This window comes from Phacochoerus africanus, chromosome 15 (genome assembly GCF_016906955.1).
Source record: "Phacochoerus africanus isolate WHEZ1 chromosome 15, ROS_Pafr_v1, whole genome shotgun sequence".
Lineage (NCBI taxonomy): Eukaryota > Metazoa > Chordata > Mammalia > Artiodactyla > Suidae > Phacochoerus > Phacochoerus africanus.
In genome coordinates, this window is record NC_062558.1 from 29,189,505 (window position 1) to 29,215,242 (window position 25,738).

The 25,738-nt window shown below is 48.5% G+C and overlaps 2 protein-coding genes across 9 annotated transcripts in view; one reads left to right on the forward strand and one right to left on the reverse strand.

Annotated features, from left to right (window-relative positions):
* The window catches only part of CCDC92 (coiled-coil domain containing 92), a 28,164-nt gene extending 6,366 nt beyond the window's left edge, over positions 1-21,798 (forward strand). For 3 of the 8 annotated variants that reach the window (XM_047759960.1, XM_047759959.1, XM_047759962.1), the window contains exons 2-5: positions 15,607-15,753; positions 16,336-16,377; positions 18,551-19,282; positions 19,737-19,963. In XM_047759960.1, the coding sequence (XP_047615916.1) occupies positions 15,624-15,753; positions 16,336-16,377; positions 18,551-19,282; positions 19,737-19,852 (1,020 nt within the window). In that variant the 5' untranslated portion in view covers positions 15,607-15,623 and the 3' untranslated portion in view covers positions 19,853-19,963. Of the gene's footprint in view, positions 1-3,144; positions 3,472-4,321; positions 4,470-15,606; positions 15,754-16,335; positions 16,378-18,550; positions 19,964-21,679 lie in introns of those variants that run through there. The other 5 variants (XM_047759955.1, XM_047759956.1, XM_047759958.1 and 2 more) reach the window with 4 other exon arrangements.
* The window catches only part of DNAH10 (dynein axonemal heavy chain 10), a 158,618-nt gene continuing 153,638 nt past the window's right edge, over positions 20,759-25,738 (reverse strand). The window contains exons 74-79 of the mRNA XM_047759974.1: positions 25,424-25,555; positions 25,025-25,236; positions 24,774-24,941; positions 22,791-22,971; positions 21,571-21,716; positions 20,759-21,123 (exon numbers count right to left, since the gene is read on the reverse strand). Of these exons, the coding sequence (XP_047615930.1) occupies positions 20,977-21,123; positions 21,571-21,716; positions 22,791-22,971; positions 24,774-24,941; positions 25,025-25,236; positions 25,424-25,555 (986 nt within the window). The 3' untranslated portion in view covers positions 20,759-20,976. The remainder of the gene's footprint in view (positions 21,124-21,570; positions 21,717-22,790; positions 22,972-24,773; positions 24,942-25,024; positions 25,237-25,423; positions 25,556-25,738) is intronic.

The window sequence follows — 25,738 nt, forward strand, 5'->3', positions numbered from 1 at the left end:
AATGGGCAGACTCAAACTTCATCTGAATAAAGGATGTGTCAGTGTCTGTACTGAACTCAACCTTCTGTATGAAGAGAGAAATTCCAGGCCCCCCTCTAACTAACCAGGAAACCTTAAAAATTGTCTTCAAAAAGGGGATGTCTTTTTTCCTCTTTAAATTGTATTGCTAAGGAGTTTCCGTCGTGGCGCAGTTGTTAACGAATCCAACTAAGAACCATGAGGTTGCAGGTTCGATCCCTGCCCTTGCTCAGTGGGTTAACGATCCGGCGTTGCCGTGAGCTGTGGTATAGGTTGCAGACACGGCTCAGATCCCGTGTTGCTGTGGCTCTGGCATAGGCCAGTGGCTACAGCTCTGATTCGACCCCTAGCCCGGGAACCTCCATGTGCCAAGGGAGCGGCCCTAGAAAAGGCAAAAAGACAAAAAAAAAATCGTATTGCTAAGATGATAAAATTATCAAGGCCACCAACTGAAAAGGCAGACTTTCAGGGGCATTCCCATTGTGGTACAGCAGAAACGAATCTGACTGGGAACCATGAGGTTGCGGGTTCGGTCCCTGCCCTTGCTCAGTGGGTTAAGGATCCGGAATTGCTGTGAGCTGTGGTGTAGGTCGAAGACGCAGCTCGGATTTGTTGTTGCTGTGGCTGTGGTGTAGGCCGGTGGCTGTAGCTCTGATTCAACCCCTAGCCTGGGAACCTCCATATGCCTTGGGTGCAGCCCTAAAAAGAAAATGTAGACTTTCAGAAATTAAAAGTGACATTTTTAAGTGAGTCAGCAACAACCTCTAAAGTCCAGATGTCTTCAAATATACGTTTGGTAATACAACAGAAGTACACATTTTTATACATGTTTCCACACTGAAAAGCAGAGTAAGCTTGTGATTCTTCAACAGAACTAGCTGCCTAATCCAGAATAGTATCTGCTTTTCTGCAGCTTTAGAAGTGTAGAAACATTTTCTCTTATTCTGAGATTTTTTTCACAAGCAGCATTCTCAAGAATAAGCACTAGAATTCACCGAGCAAAAACAAGTAGACCTGAGAGGCTTAAAATTTAACATGAGAAAGGAAAGAGCAGAAGAGGAGTTTTATCAGGTGGAATATGGAGCAAATGACGCTCTGCCTGTGTGGAGTGTACACTCCTTTCATCTTCGCCTGGGGAGAACAGCAGAGTTCATGGCCAAGGGCGAGCACCCGGAGTTAGCCTGGTTTAGGATGAAGCTCCACTGGCCACTTGCTAGCTATGACTTTAAAGAAGTCATGTAACCCCTTGAGCTCGTGTGTTACTGCGTGAAACAGGAGGATGTCTGGTCATCAGAGGGTTTATAATGGTGTGTCACTGGGTCCAGGGCCGTTCTGTGTTCACGCCGATTCCCTGGAGCTACAGGATGTGTGGCTGTGCCCTTCCCTTCCCTTCATCCTGTATCATCCCCCCACCCCACCCCAGCCTCAGTTCCCTCTGATACAACATTTGCCTTCATTGGGCAAAAATTCCACTTTGCCCCATTTCTTCTCTTCCATCTCGGCTTTTCTGAGTAGCTTTTAATAAGCAACTCAAATCCAGCCCTAGCTTTTCTGACTTTATTTTCTGCCACTCCCCAGAATGTTCTTTCCATGTCAGACAATATAATGGTCTCACTGTGACTCTGAAACTTCATTCACATTTACCTCTTCGTGTGTAAACCCTACCCATCCTTAAGCGTCAGCTCCAGTCCCTGCCTCTTCAGAGCCAGACCGTCTTGATAAACTGCAGTCCTTAGCCTCTCAACGCTTATTAGTCACCTCCGTGTGCCTGGCAGTGTGTAAGGTACCAGGAACGCTAAAATGATCAGGACACAGTCCCCACCTGCCAAGGTTGTTCACAGCCTCATACGGGAGCCAGGCGGGTAAGGGAGAAAGAGCCTCAAGTGCTGTGGCGGGTTACCCATCCCGGCCCCTTACTTGGCATCCCCATGAGGGTTTAATTATACATTGTTTTCTTTGTACTTTGGTAGCTGAGTCTCACATCCCCAGTAAGCTGCAGGCACGGGACTCAGTACACAGCGAGCCCTTTGGAATACATGCTGGCTTGATCTTTAACCTTGAGTGCATATTTAAATGGAGGCTTTGTTGCCCAGCCTGTTATAAGGGGCCTTGTAAACTTCAAAAGATAAAAGACAAAATCAACGGTGATGCTAAGCTCCTGGCAATCACCATAACCTCTTGTTGACTAGAGTGGTTTCCAGGCTTATAGAACTCATGGAAGAGTGCCTTTTTAAATTAGGAAGTTCTAAAATGAAAATAAGGATGTATCCTTTGAATAAAGTTAGCTTTATGGAAAAAAGCTATTGCCCTCTTTTTTCTCATTCTGTCACGGGCCAGGAGGAGCATCATCAAAGCTCAGCATGAGCATTTCCTGCGTTTCTAAATCTCTGCCTCCACTGAAAAATTCAGAAACCTGAACCCAGCCCGGTTCACATACAGCAGAGCCACCTCTTGGGCTCGTTGCCACTGTCAGCTCCAGGAATTCACGCTGTCAGCCCCTAACAGAAATAACTGCCAGGTGTAAAGCAGCAGCACCCAGTGAGATCCTGAATGTCACAAAATCTGCAGAATGTCCTGAACAAGCCCACATTGTCCCTCCCACTGAAATTAAACTTGATTTCACTTGCACATGGCTTGATAGTTTGCTGGCCTTTTTATTTGCGAGCTTCCCGAAGGCATGCATGAATGAGTTCTCCTTCTTCTCCAGCCTTATTCCCATGCCAGGCAGAGAAGAATCTCCAAGTTCTGTCATACACTGCCTAATGCTGGGGGGGGGGGGGGCGGCTGATGGGAGGGGTGTCAGGAGAAATTACCACCAATTCTCTTTGAGGGAGGACCTTTTCTGAAAGGGACAGCTCAGATTACTAACAGGAGGCATTCCTTGGTCTGGGTGCCGGTTTTATAGCAGGGGACAGACAGAAAGCCCTTGTTCTCATGGAGCTTACATTCTAATTCTGTAAGAAAGATCAGTAAATGATCTAATTTTAAATAGTGATAAATGCTATAACAACCTAAGACCCAGGTGCCTTAGACCAACCCAGATGCTGTGCAGGGTAGAGCTGGGGGAGATGGAACAGACTGTCAACCCAGCACCATCACCATCAGCAAGCCCACTTTAAATTGCAGGGGTCACACCCTAGAAGAGGAGGGGAAAGCCAGCTGAAAAGCATCGTTGGGCACGCACATCACTGCTGTTTCACTCAGATGGGAGCTGCTTCACATCCTCCCACAACCAGCAAGAAGAGTGCCCCATGTGATCTGAGGTACCATCCTTCCCATTATGAAAAATGGGAGGAAAAACAAATTCCATGTGCTCCCAGCTGACCAGTAAAGTCACCAGAGTTGGATCAACCAGAAGAAGCTGAAACACCTAACCCAAGAATTTTGGACTTCAAATGGAAAATCTGGGTGCTCTAAACCAAAATTGCCAAGTTCCAAAACTGTGGCCACATGGTACGCTTATTTTTTTTCTTTTTTCTTTTTTATTACTCAAATGAATTTATCACATCTGTAGTTGTATAATGATCATAACAATCTGATTTCACAGGATTTCCATCCCACAGCCCAAGCATATCCTCCCACCCCCCGGTACGCTTATTTTTAAAGGTAAATTAATGTGGGCCCTAAAAGAGTGTCATGAATGGAAGATTATAATTAATCCCATTGTGAGAGCATGAGGTCAAACATGAGAGGAAAACAAAGACCATTGTACAAATGGAAAAAGTGACAAAAGTGCAAAAGAAAAATAGTGTCAACGTCAAGGACAGTGAAGAATCACAAAATACTGAATTGCATCCCACTCTCTGAAAAATCCAAAAGAGTATAAGATGCAGTGGTTGTTTTCTTTCTCCAATTTCTTCTGCTCTCCTCTCACAATGACAGATAATCTACTAACTACAGTTGCCCTACCTCTAATTTTACTTTTATGTTTTCATTTATTTCTGTGGGGCTAATGTACTGAGGGCTCATTTATCTAATATGACCCAAATCTGATTGCAAAGACAAATCCTGAATTACATGCATAGCACCCGAGTACCTTGCCTTATTCTCACGCTCGTCAGCTTCATCCAGATCTCATTGTTGCCTGTTCATGTTCAATGCCAGACCTTCTTAATGGATCAGTGTATGGTGTGGAGTTCTCCTCCCCAGGAGCTTAATGCACAACTTACTAAAGAACTAGAATATAGGATTCTGGGAATTCTCTCGCTCCCTGACACAATAAAGAATCACTGTGAGTAGAAAGAACTTTATGGGAGTCAGCCTGAAATGTCATCAGTAAACTTGCCTCATTTATTCTACACAGCACAGGAAGCTCACAGAAAGGAAGCTTTTTAAGAAGTGGATAGTCTATGTTGGGACTCTCAGAGCAGTAGATGGAAGATCAAGAGGGCTAGTAGCCTCAGGTGGACATGCCACAGCCATCAAAAAAGCTATAGCAAATGAAGATCTAGGTAAATGCCTTTTTAAAAGAGTAAGTGTGTCATCTTTTAGAAATATTTGTGCTCAAGATGTTACTCTTAGGTTAAAAAAAAAATCCCATGAAGTTATTTTATGAGTGATCACCAGAGGGTATGTAATTGCTAAAATGGAATGCTTGGCCCTGGTGCCTTTTGGTCAGTGAATTGATTGTCGTTGGACTGTTTTAACAATTCCAAAGGTCTCTTCTATCCTCCCTGTTTAAAGTCCTCTGAAATTACTTGTATGGGCCCATCTTGTAGAAGGGCAAGTCAGAGGAGGTTATTTGTTTCCACTTGATTGCCTAACTAAATTACAATGCTGTCCAGGATGACATGGTTGGGCCTAGGCAGAGCTCCTTCTACTGTATCACAAAGGTAGAGTCTTTTCTAAGTGATCATCTTCTCAGATGCCCAGTAAAGACAGCTAAATATGTTCTATTAGCACTAATGACACAGTTGACTTGCTTAGTTTATTGTAAGTAATAAAGGGAAATTATGGTTAAAGTGTATAGAGCTTCAGTTAATATCTTTCTTTCCTTAAAACTTATGCAATAATGAGTCAGGCCTACAAAATGGATAAAAGAAGCCCCATCAGTTAAGCCAGTTGAAATGGCTCACCTGTTTGGCACACTATAGAGAGATTTTTAAAGCAAGTAAATGTGTCTTCTCAGCCTCAGAAGGATTAGCATGAAGCACGAAGATTTACGAAGTAGCTCCTTTTTCATTAGTGTGAAAAGACAGCTTGGCATTTGGGTCACCGTACCTTTTAGCTATCAACCAGCAGACAGTTAAAATCTGCAGTAATCACAGTCAGGTGTAGAAATGGAAACACTAATCAGGTATGACCTGCTGCTTTTGCTTTCCATTTAAAGGAAAGTATCACTAGGTAGAACTGTTGGTGTGGTAAGTTGTGAGATTTATATGTCCCTAACTTGTTGGCTCAGGATCATCTTGGTAAATGACAAGCTTGTTAGAAGCTCACAAATGGCATCTCCATTTAGTTGCAAATATTTTCTGCTCTAGCTGCTGAAATGAAGCCATTGGGTGATCCCAGAGGGCTGTCATCTGGAGGCCACCCAGAAAGGGCAGGAGGAGGATGCAGGGAGAACAGGAAGGGCTGAGCAGAGCCACCGCAGCCCCACCAGCCACTTGGCTACCTTCTTCCCTAGAAGTAACTTCCCTGAAGTAGGAAGTTCCAAGCCAGCTGCATACTGGCCCTATGCCTGGACAGCAGCCCCTCCCAGCTAGGAGATGGGGTGCTGGCACTCCTGCCTCCTGGGGTCTGCCACAGGGTACAGGCATTTGGGCCATGAAGTCACCCAGTTTTCCAGGAGGCCCAGGCATTCCCAAAAGGCACTCTATGATATCAGACTGTGGGAGCTCATACATTTGTCCACTGTGGCCGGCGCAGTCCACTTAGAAGCAACTTTAGGCAGCCTGAAACAGACTTGCTTTCTTCCTGAGATGTTTCTGCACAGAAGGGCTGAGCCCCTACCAGTGTACAGACACTTAACATGGTTTTTAAATAGAAGCCAAGTAGAAACTCTTGGAGTATGAGGTAATCAGACTGCAGAGAAACACGGTTCATAAATCCATCACGTAGGCCTCCAGTGACTGCAGACTTCCCAGACAACCATGTATCATATTTCCCCATCTAATTGCCGATCCGTCTAATCACATCTATTACAACTTTAATGTTAGGCTGTACATTCTTTCAGAAAGAAATGGCTGTCAGTGTCTAAATAATTGTTGATGGGCCTTATATTTTATGATGGATAATGTCAGAGAATTGCAGGAATGTATAATGCCTGGGGGTGGGGAGGTACTTGAGTCCTATCATGATCACTTTCTGCATATCTCAGGGACACTAAATTGTTGCTACTATAAAAATTGCCTTCTCCTTAATTCTTCTTGGTTCTGGTAAAGCAACCCAAGACTATCCTAGAACAATATAGTTAAAACATATAATACCACTTTGCTAGCGGTTATACTTTTTAAGTGAAATTGCTTTATAATTTTTTCTGACTATAAATTATTATATGTTCATAATTATAGAAGCTTTAGATATTACCAAAATGGATTTTTTTTTTTTTTTGGTCTTTTCTAGGGCCGCACCCAAGGCATATGGAGGTTCCCAGGCCAGGGGTCTAATCAGATCTGTAGCCGCTGGCCTTTGCCAGAGCCACAGCAACTCCTGATCCGAGCTGCGTCTGTAACCTACACCACAGCTCACGGCCACGCCGGATCCTTAACCCACTGAGCAAGGGCAGGCACCAAACCCGCAACCTCATCATTCCTAGTCGGATTCATTAACCACTGCACCATGATGGGAACTCCCCAAAATGGAATTTTTTAAAGTAAAAATCACTCACAACCTACCATCTAGAGATAAATGCTTTTAATGCTTTGTTATATATATTTGTAGATTTTTCTCTACTTATATCTACAAAAATATGATATATACAGCTTTTAATATACTATTGATTTAACCTATTATACATGTATTTACTTGTCATTAAATACATATCTACGTTATCATTTTTAATGATATCCTAGTTTAGATTACCATACTAACCCCTCATTGGCAGACACTGGCAACCACTTTGTAAGGTGGTTATCTTACAAAATCAGTTGAAATGGATCACCTTTTCTACTGGAGTTCACTTTTAGAGACCATCTCTTAAAAGATGATGCATTCTGCCTACCCAGACAGAGAACAGAACCCCACCAAACACTTCCACTCAGTTTTCGCATTCAAATAAGTGCAAATTTAATTGTTACCACCTTATCACAATATACCAGAGGTATGCTAAGTGTTTTATATAAGATATCTCACTTTATCCCCAACTACTATGTTCTGTAGGGGCTGCTATTGTGCCTCATGTTATGGCAAAAAAAAGGTGAGGGCACAGGCCGCAACTCAAATGTGGCCAAGTCCGAATTGGAGCCCGAGCTCCTGTGCTAAGGTGTTGACTTCCTGTTGCATTCTAAAAATTATCCTGATTCTTTAAGAGTGATAATAAATAAGATTTTCTTGTCACTTTAAAAAATTAATTGCACCTTTTGTTTTCAATGTTTGTTTGTTTTTTCTTCCAATGGTGTTCATTCTTTTTACTGAAATATTTCTGGAGTGATTGTAGTGTGCTTACTCTTCCTTAAAATTTTGTCATTTTTCTTGGTGCCCTAACTCTTGGGGATTCTCAAACAACTTCCCAGTTGAATTTCTTAAATACACGTACAAGTAGAAATAACAGGGTCGTGCTGCTTAAAACAGTTTCTTTATCCAGGATTGTGAATTCAGAATAAGTGGGGATTCATTTTTCAGAGACGGTAAGTGTCTTTTTCCTAAAAGCAGTATTTTGGATTGAGAGTTGATGGCCTAATTAGCCTTCGACATTTTTTTAGCTTCTTATAGAGAGTACTATAGATTGTTTCAAAGTAGTAAGGAGGTTTTATTGTCCCTTAGGGTGCCTGGTTCTGCCTGACTCTCATTATTTACTTCCCTGAATGGCTCCTCTCCAGTGAAACTGGAAGATAAAGGCCAGCAGAAAACGCTTCTGTTTGCTTTTATGTTTCCTTCTTTGGAAGTTACTGGAATCCTTTGCTAGCTCACTTCCACACTTAGGTGATGTTCAGGCTATGTACACTAGTGTGGGACTAAGTAAACAACTCGGAGATATATTTATATATTGACTGATATTTACATACAATAATATAGCTAAAAATAAATAATATAGCTAACATTTACTGAGCACTTACTACATGCCAGACCCCATAAGTGATTGCATTTAGCACTTAAAACAACTCTATGAGTTACATACCATGGTGGTTTAGGTTTAGGTGACAAGATAGGGTTCAGATTTAACCCCATGGAGTTCCCATCGTGGCGCAGCGGTTAACGAATCCGACTAGGAACCATGAGGTTGCGCGTTCGGTCCCTGCCCTTGCTCAGTGGGTTAATGATCCAGCGTTGCCGTGAGCTGTGGTGTAGGTTGCAGACTCGGCTTGGATCCCGCGTTGCTGTGGCTCTGGCGTAGGCCAGTGGCTACAGCTCCGATTAGACCCCTAGCCTGGGAACCTCCATATGCCACGGGAGTGGCCCAAAAAAATAGCAAAAAGACAAAAAAAAACAAAAAACAAAAACAGATTTAACCCCAGACACAGTCTGGCACCTCAAGACTTTGGCCATTCTGCTCCCTTTTACCCCACTGTGCTAATAATAAGCAAATCTTCTGTGGGCCACAGGTTCTTTTCTTTTTTTTTTTTTTTTCTTTTTGTCTTCTTGCTATTTCTTTGGGCTGCTCCCACGGCACGTGGAGGTTCCCAGGCTAGGGGTCTAATCGGAGCTGTAGCCACTGGCCTACACCACAGCCACAGCAACGCAGGATCCGAGCCGCGTCTGCAACCTACACCACAGCTCACGGCAACGCCGGATCATTAACCCACTGAGCAAGGGCAGGGACCAAACCCGCAACCTCATTGTTCCTAGTCGGATTCGTTAACCACTGCGCCACGACGGGAACTCCAGGCCACAGGTTCTTAATCTTGAAATAAAGTGACAGTAGAATCGTTGATTTTGAAGGTCTCTTCCACCCTCAGCATTTCCTGCATCCATGGATCTACTTAGGACATCACTGTCCTGCTGGGTACCATCTCTTCTCCTCTTACATTTAATCATTGCACTTGCTACCTCTGTCCTCTGGCCAACCTTCATTTTCTCCATGACAGTGCTTTTGGCTGAAGGACACCAGGGAGGCACTGAAAGTTCCCATGAAAAAGCCACAGAGGTCCTTGTGCACCAGGCGCTCTGACGCCACAGTCTGTGCAGAGCCAGCCGGGCCCCAGGCTCCGCAGAGCACGTGCTAGCAGCAGCACAACTCCATACGCTCTGATCCTCTGTGGCATGAGAACCAAATGTGAATGGGTTATAACTTATTCATGACTAGAGTCTAAAATAGCTTGTTATAACTAATTCGCAGCACCATGTGAGTACTGGTGTGCTATTTTTTTTTCAGATTCTAAAAATCATTACCCTATTCCCACCAGCTGTGTGTTGAGCGAAAAGATAAGTCTACTTTTGATTGCCCAGAAACAAAGAAATTTCCTTTCTAAACCGTGAGACCCTTTCCTATCAAAGATATTCCATTTCTTTCAGTCTAAGAAATGTGGTCCAGGGGTACTTTAAAATATTGCTCCAGGCATGTGAAGAAATTATGGGATGAGGTCATGTTCAAATCAGTGCTGCTGCAGTGCTTTTTGATTAATGCCATGTAATTCTTGTTGAGATCTCCACTCAGCACCATCAGGAAGCCATATAGAATTATCTGAAGCCTGTACCGTAATACGTGGGTTGAGACATGAAGGAAGAATGGGAGCTGATTAGGCAGCAGGGTGGGAGGTGGTTTGCCAGGAGCACTGCGGACAGAGGGAAGAGATGTGCAAGAAGCCGTGTTGGGAGGGTAATGTGACAGAGTGCAGGGGGTGTGGGGCAAGGCTGGGGAGGGGCCCCAGGCAGGGCCTCTGGGGACATGGGGCTTGGCCCCAAGAGCATCCGAGGGATGTGCAACACCATCAGGGCTGTGTCTGCAGATGAGGATGTAGACACGATCTGTGTGTGCTTAGGAGAGGGTCAGAGAAAAAGAAAGGGACGTGTTCCAAAGGGGGAAAGATGAGTCTGGCTTTGGTTCCTCCCTGCTGTAAGTCACAACTGTTTCTGGCCATTGGTGGCCGAGCTGAGGCACTGCATTTGGCCTGGGAGTAGCCTTAGTGCTGACTCAGCCCGCAGAGGGCTCTGTTAGCCTGGCCTTGGAGAGGACAAGAGAGTGTGGCCCTGGCTCTTCGCCTGGGCACCTGCCAGATCCCAGGATGGGGACATACAAGCCATGCACTGGTGCCTCGTTCCTTCTCCCTGAGCCAGCCCAGCTGCTTCAGGAAGGCGCTGGCTGGGCCCACATGCCCTCACCCAACTGCCTGGAAAACTGCTGCTAATAAAAGCAAGACCCGTCGGTGAGTCTTTTAGCCATCTTGGATGGTCAGCAGAGCCTTTTCAGTTGTTGACTGACTCACTGGGAGCATAAGGAGCCATGGGTCCTGCCTCCAAGAGCAGTGTTGGTCCAGACAGGTCACAGCACCCTGGCTTGGTAATCCGCTGGGGGACGCTGCAGCTCTTCCTGGGCCAAGAGTCTCTTGCAATGGACGGTGCCTACTCCCCCCAGCACCCCCGTTTCAGAGCATTACCGGTTTGATGTAGGTTTTTTTGGAGAGCATCTGAATTTCTGCATGAAACTGAAATCCACCTTCAAGATTCTCACCCATAGGACTTGAGGGCTAGGAGCTGCTACAAGGCTCAGATGCAGCATTTCTTGATTTATATGTTCGCTTGTGGGTAGGATATTCCTGTTTTTCCTCACAGGGGTGTTATAAAAACAATCAAAAATGATGTAAGTGGTGGGAAAGCACTCTGCCTGTGCAAGTGGAGATGGTCCATAAATAACATCATGATGTCATCATCTGTACATTGAGGCCTGAAAGGGAGGAAAGGACATTACTTTTGAATTAGGATGAGAACTGGGCATGAACTGCTGACAGGCCACTTGTCCTCCTGCTGAGATCCAGTGTGGTCGGGGTCCTCACGTCTCTCAGAACCGTCATTAAGAGCTTGTTATCACCACGAGCGGATGTTAGTACCCCTCCCAGCTCCTGGAAACTGTCTTGGCCAGATGCCCATCTCTCTAGAATCTGTTAACTTGCTGAACATATAAAGAGTAAATTCACAGAAATTTAACTCCTAGTGAGTTTGCCACAGGAGAAACTGTGGATGTGGCCTAACCTCCTGAGCAAGGTCAAGGTAACCTGTTCCACAGGTGGTCTCACTCTGAGATGCCCATTCCCTTTGTTTCTGCTAAAGTTCTGTGGGAAGAAAGCAGGCAATGTCCCCATTGGCTGGGGCAGGCTTGCTCTCTGGCTGCCAAACCCCATCCTCCTCAGTGAGGGCTGTGTCTCCAAGGGAAAAAGAGGGCCCACGTCTAGGCCACGCCACCTTTGACTGAGCAAATAACTGTAAAATTGCCTTTGGCTCTTAGTAATGCTGAGAAACAAAATGGGATTGCCTGGAGACAAAAAGCTGCAATACAAAGAGCCCACAATGTGTAGCATGTGCCCTTTTGACACAGAAAGTGCAGCGTTTTGCAGCCAAGCTTTATGAATGTCACCCTCCATTACTGGCTGACACGGCTGAGCTGGGCTGAGTGCCTTTACTCAAGCAGGACACATTATTCATCTGCAGCAGATGCCTGCATTTTACCTTCATCCATCATGCTGACCCTTTTAGGTAGGGGTCACAAATGCTCCTTCACGTTTCTGACTTCCATAGTGTCTTAGACATTCTGAATTAAGATTCCTAGGACCAACTCCATTCCTGCAAATGAGCTGCATCTCTCAGCTGTGTCTCCTTGGCCTAAACAGGATGCTTCGTTCACATCAGCTTCTTGGGAAGATTAAGTCATTACAGTGATTCCACATTATCAGTAGCCAAGGATACGTAATTAAAGCATCACCACCTTTTTCTTTTTGTATGGCTGTACTCATGGCATATGGAAGTTCCCAGGCCAGGGACCGAATCCAAGCTGCAGCTGAGACCTACACCACAGCTGCAGCAATGCCAGATCCTTTAACCTACTGTACTGGGCTGGAGATCGAACTCTCACCTCCACAGTGACTGTAGCCGCTGTATTCGGATTCTTAGCCCACTGGGACACAGTGGGAACTCCAAACATCACCTTCTTTTAAGGAGCAGCAACTCTGTCCTCAGGAAGTCAGGGACCCTGTTTATCTTTTTCAGGTAATGAGAAAATAATGTAATTTGGATCCCATTTGGAGATGTGACTTGTTTCCTCAGACCTGAGTGGACCTGTCTGGTTCACATACATCCAGCAAGCAGAGAACACCCACCACAAATGTCATCTCCTCATCCAGGCCTTTTAAGTCAGCAAAGAATGTGGGGAAAGGGAGAACAGCATCCAAACAGAATATCACAGGGCTGCAAAACCCTTGTCCTCTGACCATCAGAGCACACACAGAGCCGTCGAAGCTCCCTTGTTGGCTTCAAATGTTACATAATCACACCCTTCTGTTCACCCTGTGTTCCTCCTTCCCCAAACTGCTGCCTAGGGTAATGGGAAGCTTCAAGGGTACTCTCTTATGATGGTGAATTAATAATGAATTACAGATTTAGTACAATTCAAGTCACTGACTCATCAAGGCAGTTAGAATGTGACTACTTACTTAAATCATATTAAATTTGTTACAAATAAAATTTAATACCACACTGTGAGGGGACTGGGGTGCCTGCTGTGGCCACGCTCCCACTCCCCCCACCCCGCCCCTATGGCAGATCATAGAAGCAAATACTTATTTCTGGGTTTGGGAACACCTCATTTTGTACTATTGGTGCTGGATGAAACGTTTTTGCAATTTTAATATGTCATGCTTTCTTTGAGCAAGGCAGGCCTGTAAGTTATGTCAGAAGCCCATGGAAAAAAAGGCTTTTCAGCCCTGAAAGCCTTGAGCTCCCCTGATGTCACACCCACACTCCACAGCCTGGCACTGGGGCCACTGGTTTAGCAAGTGCTGACTGAGGGTCTCCTGGGAGCCAGGCACTGTGTGACACAGCAGTAAGATGCCTGCAGTTTGTGCATGGAGATGGGAGACAGTTAATTAGAATTGTGGGCAAGCGGTGAGGTACCAGAGTACATGACTTCACTCAGCCTGGGGGCCAGAGCTGGTGACCTGTGACCTTGTGCCAAGAAGTAAGGGACGTGCAGATATCAGCTCACAGAAAAGGTAGGCCAAAGGGAGGACCTGAGAGGAGTGTTCTGGGCAGAGGGGCCCAAGGTAAGAAAAGAGCGAGGCCCAGCAGAGGACCAGCTGGCACCAAGGGCATAGGGGCTGGCCTTGGGGCCCCCTGAACCAGCCTGACTCGGCAGTGGGCCCCATGGAAGGTTCTGTTAAAACCACTCTGCTACTATGTGGAGATGGAATTGAGGAAGCAAGAGAGGCCAGAAGGAGGTTTCTGCAGGCATTCAGGTGAGGGGTGATGTGGCTTAGGTGTAGAGACAGAGAAAAGCAAGTGGATTTGAGAACTGTTTTCCAAGTAGGGTCACTAGGACGAGGTGGTAGATGCTGGAGTCCACCATGTGCCCAGGTCCGTTCTTTACCTTTCCAGACCAAGTCCTGGAGCAGGTGTAAGTTGTTCTTTCTCACCAATGGCAAACCCCCAAAAGGAGTGCAGGTTTGGCTCTGTCCTAAAGTAAAAGGCAAGGTGTCTCTTCTAGAGTTGCCACTTGCAGAGCCCATCGTAGATCCAAGGAATTGATGCCAGACCGACCCAGGGTTGCTGAGTGGAAGTAAACATACGCATCTCTACCAAAAGGTCCTATCTTTGCCTCCAACTGAGGCTGTTCAGCTTTCAGACACTCTGCCGCCCTTCATGGTTCAGGTTCTGGGCTTGCTTTGCTCCAAGCTGGCTCCTTTGTTAGGTCAGCATCCTCCCAAGGCCATGTGCTGACCTTACAGTTTGGGGGCCTCAGGCACCGTGGGTTTCCAGTTAGAATGAGCTTGTAGCTACAGCAGAGAAACAATTCCAGTTGTGGGAAACTTTCCTGCTCCTGCGGAAAGGCTGCTCTTAGCTCCCCCAAGGGAAGCTCTGGTTGATGGGAGCTCTGGCACTATCTGCAGCCATATTTTATTTAGATAGAGTTCAAGGCCTGGGGAAATCTGATCTTCCTTCCATAGAAATGACCATTTATTCAGGTCGTTGCTCCTGTTGGATTCTGAGTTTGCTTCATCTTTTCTGACTTAAACTGCACTTCAGTGACCATCTTCACAGCTATATCTTCTCACACAGGAGTAATTATTTCCCTCTGGTGGATTCCTAGAACTGGAATTGCTAAGCCAGAGGGAAGATAAATCCTAAGGCTGCAGATACTTTGCCAAAGCACTTCCTGTGATAAGATGCAGTGAACACTCCCACCCAAAACCATGCTTTCTGCTTCCTCTTCGTCTCGGGTCTCTCTCATCAGCTTCTCCCCAAGGGGAATGTCCTTCCCAGGACATGTCAGTGTACAGCCCTCTCAGGCTTTGTCTGGTACATTCTCCATCCTTCTCTGCATCTTCACTTCCCACTGGAGCAGCTTTCTTGTGTGAATGAAAATGTGTATCCTGGGTTCTAGGTATACACTATTCTTAGCTCCAGAGCTGGGGTGTAAATATTGTCGTGCTTACAGATAAGAGTATGACTGGTGTTGCCAGGCATGTGTCACCTCCAGAGCAGACCCTCGAGCATCCTGCTGCCTTGCCACATCCCCACTGGAAGCCCTCTGAGAAGTGGCTTTTCCTCTGGGGGCACTCGTTGACCTAGCAGATTAGGAAAAAGCACGCTGAGCTCTGTACTCACAAGAATAATTTATAGGCAAGTAATCCACATTTCATCCTTAGCATTTTTCAGTGCTGCGCCAGGCATCTTGAATTACTCTGGTAGCTTTTCCAGAAAGGCCGATTGCCTTCACCACATTTCTCGAGTTACAGTAAAGGCCGGGAGGCTGAGGCCCCGAGTGAGTAGCTGATGACTGATGATGGAGGCCTCAGTGGAGGGGGGCGGGGACGGGGTCTGCGGACAGACTCCAGACGCCTTCAGTCACCTTGTGGCCCTGAGAGATCACTCTCATGAAATTCCCCAGAAAAGGATTTGGGGGCTGTCAACTCTGTGAAGTGCAGGGGTCGCTCTGAAACTCCCCCCTCGTCTTCCCCCTACTCCTGGCCTGGCAGCTCTAGATACAACTACCCAGGCATCCAGTTTTTCCAAGGAGGCAGCCGGTGCTTCACCTCTTCAGAAATCTTTTGGGAGTGATTTTGGCCTCTGTCCGTTGAAGTTGGGTAGCCTATGGAGAGGCTAGGATTTAGAGTTGGGAGCCCTGGACTCTATGTATTCCCTCTGCATCCAGAGCAGGGCCTCACACTGCCCTCCACCCCGAAAAGCCAAGGAGGGCAGGCGGCAGGCCGCGTCCTCTTCCAGCCTACCCCCTTGTGACCCTCACTGTCAGGCACAGCCACCAGGGTCTTTGTCTCCCCGCAGGTCATCTGGATGTCAGCATGGCAGCCACAAACCTGGAGAACCAGTTGCACAGTGCACAGAAGAACCTCCTGTTCCTTCAGCGGGAGCACGCCAGCACGCTCAAGGGGCTGCACGCTGAGATCAGGCGGCTGCAGCAACATTGCACAGGTACGGAGGTCCAGTGACCTCCGGGGATGGCGGGTGGGGGTCAGTCCCAGGCCTGCCAGGCTATAGAGCAAAGCAGAACCTGTGATCAAGACAGTTTTAGACTGGCTGGTGCAAAAGTTGTGCCAGGTGAGTGAGAAGGGGGATTTTCTTTCCTCTCTCTGGTTAACCCATCATCACTGGAGTCCATTTGAATGCCTTACATCATCCTCTCTGCCAAATCCACATGCATCAAGCATAAAGCTGTAAAGCCAGTTCTTAGCCTACTGAGGACTTGGAGGATCTAAATACAATGGTTAGAATTTAAAATTTACCAAAATGTAATCCACAGAGCAAACTGCTTGCCAGTCGTAGCTGTTGGGATGTGTATTAGGGAAAAGAGGGGTTCCTGCTGAACCTCTGTAAGGGCAGTGGCCACTGATGGTTTCTGCTGTCCTCATACTTGCCTCTAATGTTGCCAGACTTCGCTCTATTTGGGCAGGACTCGGGCTGATCATGGGAATTGGTTCTGTGTTTTTAGAGCTGATGAAGATTTTGAAATATACCATAATCACACAAAATTAATGTATATGATCTCCTTTTTAGATTTAACGTATGAGCTGACACTCAAAAGTTCGGATCAGACAGGTAAGAACTCCCTCCCCAGAAGCTGGTGGTGTTTCCTGTTGTCCATGTTGGCGCCATCTGTTTTCACTGATTACACACAAAGAAGAAAACACACTTGCTGTGAAAAGTCGCACGTGTGCCCTGGGCCCTCTTGAGAAAAGCTGGGAGAGCAGCTTGGACAGTGGGAGAGGGTGTGGGAGGGACAAGTGCTTTCATTTTCTCTTGACTGACATCTGTATTTGGAATGCCTATTATATGCTTTTTTGGGTTTCCTGATTTTTTACAGTGGCTGTGCGTTCCTTCTGTAATCAAGAAACACATGTAATTTAAACCGGGAAGAAAGGGGAGAGGGAGCAGGGTCCTGCCTCCTCTGTGTCTGTCAAGCTCAGCACAGGACCTGGCACCAAGCACATGCTCCCTACATAGTGGTTGAGCGAGGGAGCAAATTACTGGATGGCCCCCTAAGAACCACTGAACACCTTTCCCTAGACTCCAGTCAGAAATGCTCCCCTGAAACCAAAATCATCAGGGACTCCCACAGATATTGGCCTGATGGCAGCTGGGGCAGAGGAGCTAGAAACCAGGGCCTCTGTGGCCTGTCCCAAATAGCTTGCTTCCCAGTTCAGTGTGAGGATTTAGAAAGTGCAGAAACCGCATTTGAGTCAAGATGACCTTTTCGTTTCTTTTTTAAAATTTACAGCCGCACCCACACCATATGGAAGTTTCCAGGCTAGAGGTCAAATCAGAGCTGTGTCTATGACTTACACCACAGCTCATGGCAATGCTGGATCCTTAACTCACTGAGCAAGGCCAGGGACCAAACCTGCATCCTCATGGATACTAGTCCATCCATGGGTTCTTAACCCACTGAGCCACATCGGGAACTCCCAAGACAGCTTTTTTGAAACAAGCTTCACACTGGTGGTTAATAGTCACGAATGTGTCCATTTCCTTGTGAAACACTAGGATGGTTTCCCTGAGTCGGAGTGCACCATCAAGCAGTGACTTTCCATTTGCATCACTCTGTCTAGTCTTCCAGGAGCCAGGACCCCTTTCCGTGTGTGGTAGAGGGGGGCCTGGAGACGGGGGAGGGATGCCAGGTGCTCCCTCCACAGACCTGGGGCCAGGAACTGGGCCTCCAAGGGATTCAGGAGACAGGATATCCACCTCCTGTTGGGGACCCTGGCCCACATCCTTGCCATTCATGTCACCAAAATCAGTCCGTCCTCACTTCTGGTTCCGTCTGGGCCCAGGCTAATCTGAAGAAACACCATTCTTGTCCCATACCTGGTTCTCCAGGCATGGTTCTTAGCCCTAAGTCCCAAGCCCACCTGCCCACCAACCCAGCCCCTCATCTGGGCCTCATAGTAACCACTGGCTCGGGGCCTCTCATGTGGAGGCAGAGTGCAAGCCTGGCAGGTGGGCCTCAGGTGGTGAAAATCACTGCTTTACAGTAACACAAATGCTAGTTCAGCCTGATCACCAGGGCCTCCTGCCTTCATGAACTACCCACCCAATTCAGCCGCCCTGCATGGGCACGAACTCAGCCCAGGGAGAGTCTTGCTGAGGGGCTGGTTATGACTGGCACACCCTGGGGTGGGGGGTGCAAAATGGCCATAGCCTCTGTGGTATTAGGGGCAGGCCGAGGACCGAGAAGGGGCCTGAGCTTAGGCCCAGGACGCCACTCTCTTGAGAGATGCTGAGTGGGGACCCATGTCCGAGGAAGGGTGGCACCCTGGCATCTTGTCTGCTCGACTTCAGAGCTTTTGTGCTTTAGACATGGAGAAAGTGCAATTTGGTCTTTCCCAACTGTGCTTTGAATGGAGCAGACAGATGGCCCTGCTAACAGTTTAATCCTAAGCCTTTGGAAAGGCCTAATACTCTAAAATTGCCCCTTTTAATAATGCAGCATTTTTGAAATTTGGGGACATCCTCTGTGTAGTAGGCCAGGGAATGGAGCTTGATGGTGCTCCAAAGACTACCTGATCTATCTCCCCCGCCCCAACCAGCTTTCCTAAGGGGAGAGGACCTGCCTTCCCTGTGGCCTGTGGTGCCCCATCTTGGGCAGGCCCACCCCATCCACCATCCCTGCGCCATGGGAGGTGAAGCAAGCCTAGCATCCTCCCTGCCCCCCCAGGGCCTGGCCACCCTGCTCGGAGGGTTCTTACTCTGCTCCCTCGGCTTGACCTTCTAGGAGACGGATCTTCTAGAAGCAGTGAACTCAAGAAAAGATGTGAAGACCTGGAGGCTCAGCTGAAGCTGAAGGAAGAGGAGAACAACGAGCTGCTGAAAGAGCTGGAGCAGAAGAACGCGATGATCGCGGTGCTGGAGAACACCATCAAGGAGAGGGAGAAGAAGTACCTGGAGGAGCTGAAGGTGAAGAGCCACAAGCTGGGTATGCTGACCAGCGAGCTGGAGCAGCGCGCCAGCACCATCGCCTACCTGACCTCCCAGCTGCACGCCACCAAGAGGAAGCTCCTGAGCTCCAGCGGGACCTCGGACGGCAGCCCATCAGGCAGCCCGGTGCTGGCTAGCTACAAGCCGGCCCCGCCCAAGGACAAGCTGCCCGAGACGCCCCGCCGCCGTATGAAGAAGAGCCTCTCGGCCCCGCTGCACCCCGAGTTCGAGGAGGTCTACCGATTCGGGGCCGAGAGTCGGAAACTCCTTCTGCGGGAGCCGGTGGACGCCATGCCCGACCCCACGCCGTTCCTGCTGGCCAGGGAGTCGGCCGAGGTCCACCTCATCAAGGAGCGGCCCCTTGTCATCCCGCCCATCGCCTCGGACCGCAGCGCAGGCGAGCAGCACAGCCCCGCCCGCGAGAAGCCGCACAAGGCGCACGTGGGCGTGGCGCACCGCATCCACCACGTGACCCCGCCGCAGGCCCCGCCCGAGGTGGAGACGCTGGCGGTGGACCAGGTGAACGCAGGTAAAGTGGTGAGGAAGCACTCAGGGACCGACAGAACTGTGTGAAGGCCCCGGGCCGCCCTACACCCCGGCTGTCGATGCACTGTGATCACTACTAGGAAAAACTCATCCGCACCTTTTCCTTTCTTTTATTTTAAAAAATTCCCATGCATGCCAAATTTTTTCAGACCTGTCAACAGATTATTCTCTCCCTGCTCCTCTAGCCCTCTTACTGACACAACACGATCGCGTCCCTGCTGCAAAAATCCGTATTTACCAGTCGCTGTGGCCAAACACCTGTGTGCTGACTCGCTTGCTTGCAGCCCCACTGCCGTGTAACCTCAGTACGCTCGCGGACAAAGCACGGGCCACAAGCTGCGTTACTGCTCGACGTTCAAGAGCTCAGATAGTCACACGCCTAATTATTAAGTCGGAGCAACACATAAGAGACCTTGATCTCAGCCCTCCGGTTTCAGGGCAGCCTGTCTGGAGCAGCCCTGCTCCCTCCTGGAGACCCGGTAACCTCCTGACACCCTCTCCCCGGGCGGCACCGATAACCGAGCAGCTGTATGTGTTTTGTCACAGGAACTAAATAAGATGACGTTACTCCTCATTATCACCACGACCTGAATGTGTGCTCATATTTTTTGTTAGTTTATCCAAAATGTTCAAGATCCCAACAAACTTTATTTTCTAAACCTGCCTTCATTCTGTTTTGTGTCTTTCATTAAACCACCAGAGGCGGGCCTGGGGGAGACAAGTGGGAGGGGAGAGAACTATCTGCCGCTCAGACAGTGAGCTCACCCAGGGGTAGGCCCCGCTCTGGGTGGGGGTTCCCTTCCACAAAGAGGGGTACCCTGTTAATCTCTCACTGCCCAGAACTGTCCCATAGAACGTTCTGCACTTCCGAGATTCTGGCAAAAGCCGCTGTTCCCCGCGGTTAGCCCCGCCCTCCTGTCTTACACTGTCGCTCAGCTCAGCCCTATCCCTCCCTCACAGAGCAGAGCCGCTTCTTACCTCCAGCAAGGCCTGCCTGGCCAGGGCTCCAGACCAGCCCAGTAGCCGCTGATCCTGGAAGTTCTAAGTCTGCACCCAACCCGCACAGACAGGCAGGTTGCGGGTAGGAGCTCATGCAGGAGTTAAACACCAGGCTCAGCATCCTCACCTGCATGCTGGTAGCCAGTGCCAGAGGAGCTGGGCAGGAGAGTTCTGGAAGGGGGAGTCTATGGGTGACTCTGGCCACCTCTGCTCCTGGCAGGCGGTCCCTGCTTGACCCTGCCCAGCAGCCTTGCCTTCTACCCCACACTCTAGCACACGGCTCTTGCTCAAAAGAGGCATCTGCTGCAACAGACCTGGATTATCAAAAAAACACCTTTGACAATTTATTGAATTGTCAAATTATTAGAAATCTCAGTTGTGTCGTTGACAATGCTGGGCATTTTTGCTGAAGTGTTTCCTCTGAGAAGAAAAGAAAATTCAACATACCTTAAAATGCTCTTTTTGAATTTACTTTTTGAATACACAGAATCCTTTAAAAAAATAGTTTAACTATTCAAGTTAACATAAGAGATTAAAATAGCTGGTTTCAAATGGAAAGTCAGTGTCAATCCCTCTCCTGCCTCCAGAGAAATGACAGATGATGGTCAGTTGTATTCCCAGCACATCCATCACCAGCCGAAGACATAATGCACAGTGCCGTGTTCTTCACCCCGAGGGTTAATCAGAATTCAGGGTGAGGCACACCCCTTGCAGGACCCAATGAGAAATGTGCTTTGTGGTAAAGAGATCTGCTTCAAAAACCAAGCCAACCCCCATGGCGTTCCTTCTTGTGGAGGTGGTGTAGACAGGCGTCCGGAAGGTGTTCTGCACAGGAAAGGGGTGTGAGGTGCCCACGTGGGCAGAGGGCCCTCGTCCCCAGGGGAGGGGGAAAGCCAGTCTAAGAGCGGTGTCTGCAGACACTCATGAAAAGCAGGTCAGGCAGAGCAGGAGGCCCCTGCTGTCCACACCAGGCATAACTACCGTCTGATCCCAGCCATGCCCGCAAAATTTCACAAGAAGGGAGGAGCCCCTCCTGAAGCTGATCTGACCACAGCCTCCAACTTTGAATCCCGGCCTCCCATGGAAGGCGCTGCACACATGCATGCACATGCATGCACTTCCCCCAACATGACTCAAAGGCTTCTCCCCCCGTCCCCCCCACAAGAAAGGTTACAGGCGGCACCTGTACTGAAAGGCGAGTCTATTGGAAACCACCTGGTGTAAACTCCAGTCAGAGAAAGAGGGGAAAGGGGACAGTCGTTGGGCTTTCACCTGCAGTTTGAGACGATGCGCTTCAATGGGGATGATCTTCAGGATGGGCAGGTCAACAACCAGCACCTTGGGTTTGCTCTTGATAAGACATCCTTTTTCTATATCCCAGTCAGCACCTTCTAGATACAGCCCTGAGACAAAGCATCCTAGAGGCACCGGGAAGAGAGCAGGACTTACATGGGGGCATCTGCCATTCTACTGTGCAGCAGCTCTAGCAAGTGCATTTCGGACAAAAAGGTAACTAATTCATTCTCCTTCCCTAGACACAGCAGAGGAAGCCATTGTTTCTACCCTGCCCCCTTTCCTTTGTAGAGGAACAGTCCAGATGGGACACCCCACAAACCCCACAACCCTCCCTAGGGCCGCAGTGTCATGAACAAGGACTGGTCGCCTCTCCCCAGCAATTTGGCATCCAGGCCCACAGACTTAACAGCCTTGGGCTCCCAGGCTACAAAGATGAAGCCCCCAGAATCAGCTGGCACCACTGCAACCCCAAGGCCCCCAGAGCCCAAGTGACTGTGGAGCAGGGAGTCAAAGCCTTGCAGACAAAGTGGTCTCTGGGGAGGAGGAGCAGAGAAGAGCCCTGCCGCTCAGCCCAGAGAGAGTGGAGGCCCCAGCACTGCCAGCCCCTCTGAGACCTCACTGGCCTCCAGCCAGGACTGAGTGTTTCTGGATGTTCCCTGAAAGTCCCCTCCCCCAGGCTAGCTCAAGAGGGCTTTGGGTGCTCCTAGTTAAATGCACCCAGGAAAAAAGCAGTTTCCAGGCGCAGTCTGCATAGTTGTAACCAGCGTCTAAGGGACCTGAGGTTATAGCACAATTGAATGGTTCCAACCTAGTCTGTCCTGCTCTCAGGCTCCCACACCCCTGGGCTCTCATAGTTTCCAGGAAAGCCACTTGGCTGGCGATCCAGTTCTCTGCAAAAGCTATTTCTAACCTAGGAGCCCACTTCCCACAGATGAGCAGGGTGAGTGGCTTAGCTCTCCCCTGACATCAGCCCAGAAACTGGATGAGAAATGTATATACTCACCCTTGGAGACGCCAAGACCCACGTGGGTAGCACCCAAACACAGCCAGGATTTGTAGCAGTCTGACTTTCAAACATGCCTGGCCCTTCTGGGCCCATGCTAGGCTCACCTCTCTGGATCAGGGCCAGCTCAGGGAGGGAGACCCTCCCTGAGCCTTCCCTGAGCAGCTGTGAATCCACAGGGAGCTAGCCGTACCTTGTCCTGCCCGCTCATTCACTTCGTCTGCATCTTGGAACTTGGTCACTTGGGTGAACAAGGTGGAGCGGTCCAGTGGCCAGCCATTCTTTCGGCAGGTGGCCTGCACCAGGGCCGTGAGGTAGGATTCTGGGATGTGCAGCCCTGAGAGCCACATCACACTGGGCTCGCTCTCGGTGACCTGGAGCGAGGGGAAGGCAGCTGGTGGGAGCCATCAAATGCCAGGGTCAAAGCTGACCCAAGCTGAGCTCATGATAAAAGATGTAATTCACCTTAGTGACACAAAGACGATGTTTTTGTGGCGGCCCATTGGGAAAAACAAGATGGACCACTAAACTCCAGATCAAGCAAAAATTTAAACATAAAAAGAATAAAACCAAAAAACTATAAAAGCAAATCTCCATTGATTGCTTTCAGAATCTTGGAGTGGGGAATACAAAACCTAGAAGCCATAAGAAAAGACTGATCTGTTTGACTACATTCAAATGAAAACCCTCCTATGGAAAAAATACCACAAAACTGAAGAACTTATGACAAGCTGGGGAAATATCTGCAACGTCAGCAGTTCACAAAGGGGTTATTTTCCTTGATGTACAAAAAGCTCTTAAAAATCAATTTTAAGCAGCAGGTTAAGTATCCAGCATTACTTTGTTACTGCAGTGGCTCTGGTCACTGCTGTGGCACAAGTTCGATCTCAAGCCCAGGAACTTCCACATGCCCCTGGTGTGGGTAAGGCCAAAACAAAAAAAATTTTTTTTAAGGTGGAAATCTCAGAGTTCCCATTGAGGCTCAGCAGGTTAGGAACCCAACTAGTATCCATTAGGATGCAGGTTCGATTCCTGGGCTCGCTCAGTGGGTTAAGGATCTGGCATTGCCATGAGCCGTGGTGTAGGTCACAGACGCAGCTGGGATCTGGCGTTGCTGTGTCTGTGGTGTAGGCTGGCAGGTGCAGCCCGATTCAGCCCCTAGCCTGGAAGCCTCCATATGCTGCAGGTGTGCCCCTGAAAAGAAAAAGAAAAGGTGGAGAATTTAATAAAAATGAAATCAAGATACAAAGACAATTCACAAAAAACCACAAAATGTCTGTAGTCATGTAAAATACACTCAGCCACACCATAATTAAAGAAATGCACATCAAAAATATTTGTGGAGTTCCCATCATGGCACAGCAGCAGAAACGAATCTGACTAGGAACCATGAGGTTGCAGGTTCGATGCCTGGCCTTGCTTAGCAGGTCAAGGATCCAGCGTTGCTGTGAGCTGTGGTATAGGCCGGAGGCTACAGCTCCAATTCGACCCCTAGCCTGGGAACCTCCATGTGCCACGAGTGTGGCCCTAAAAAGACAAAAAAGCAAAAAAAAAAAAAAAAAAAAGCTGAGCTTGTTATTTTTCCTTTACCAGGGAGACAAAGAGCCAAAATATTAAGAGCACACTGTGGTGCAGAGAGGTGAGGAAAAAATCATTCTTGTACATCGTGGTTTCAGCTTCCTAGAAAACCATCTGATAAGAGCTGTCAATTTAAAATGCACACACTCTGACCCAACTCTCTCATGGTAGGAATTTGTCCATGGAATATAGTGATATGAATAGCAGAAGGCATGTGCACTAGAATGTTGTTATGTACTAGCAACTCCCCCGCCCCCCCAAAAAAACCTCCAATGGTAACCACCTAAATATCCATCAGGGAAAGGCTGTGGGATACCTGTGAGCTGGAACAGAAAGAATGAGATCTAGATGTACTTAGATGGAACAATCGCCAAAACAGACTCTTGGATGAATAAATCACATTGTGCATAGTATGCTTTTTAAAAAGAGAGAGAGAAGGGACAAAAATACAGATGTGCTTGCAGAGTCGGAGACCATTTCCAGAACACCCAATCAGCTACTGACAGAGGGGCTGCTAGGGGCAGGAGGAGTCGGGGTGGGGGTTTGAGGGGGTCCAGGCTGAACCCTGAGCAGCAAGCAATGATGCCCTCTCACTCACCCATGTCGTGTACTGGCTGAATCTCTTCAGGAAATAGAGCATCCAGTTTCCCAGGGACTTTAAGGTGTCTGGGGCCAGCTTTCTCCAGATATTAGGGATTTGCCCCAGGAAGAGTGACCTGGCTACATCATCTAATTCGCTGCTCATGCCAACTTCTCCAGCCAAAGCCTGTTTGCAGAACCACGAGCAGTCAGGCAAGGAAACTGGGTGCTACCCTGAGGCAGGCATCTGCCCTTGAGCAACAGGCTTACCCTCTGAAGTTCAGCCAGAGACCTGGACATCCGGACGACCAGCTTGTTGAAGCGCTCCAGCTCCTGCAGGAGCACCACTGAGGTGGGGGAGATGCCCGCCCCCAGGTGCTTCCTGACCACGTCCAAGTCGAAGACTTTGGGCATCTTGTTTTCTATGTCCTTGGCCACGTGGCCAATGTAATCATCTCGGCTGATGCCAGTGCTGGACTCCCCTGAAAGCAGGACACTTTTTAGAGACAGCGAGAGCAAGGCACCCAAGGGCAAGATGGGGGCATCCTGCACCTTCCGGTCCAGGAGAGGCACTGGCCATATGGAAACTGTCAGAACCCAAACCAGCAGCTGGGGCCAAGTCCCTCCATTCCCAACCCAGTGAGCCCCGCCCTCCGCGGTGGACGGTACCTGTCTGAGGCTGAAGCTCTAGCAGGTGAGCCCACATGTCTCGAGCCGCCTGAGTGTAATATCCAATCTCAGCATTGGAGTGAAGACCAAACACTTCGGGCGTGTTGGCCAGTGGGAGGGCCTCGATGGCTTCTGTAATCAGACAGAACAGAGGTTACACCACCCTGCCACCCCCAATTTCTGAGGCCCACAGCCCCAACATGCCCAGATACCTTAGACCTACTTTCCACTTCTTAGAAGGTGACGTGTTAAAAAGTAGGAATTCCAGGAGTTCCTGTTGTGGCTCAGCAAGCATGGACCCAACAAGTATCCATG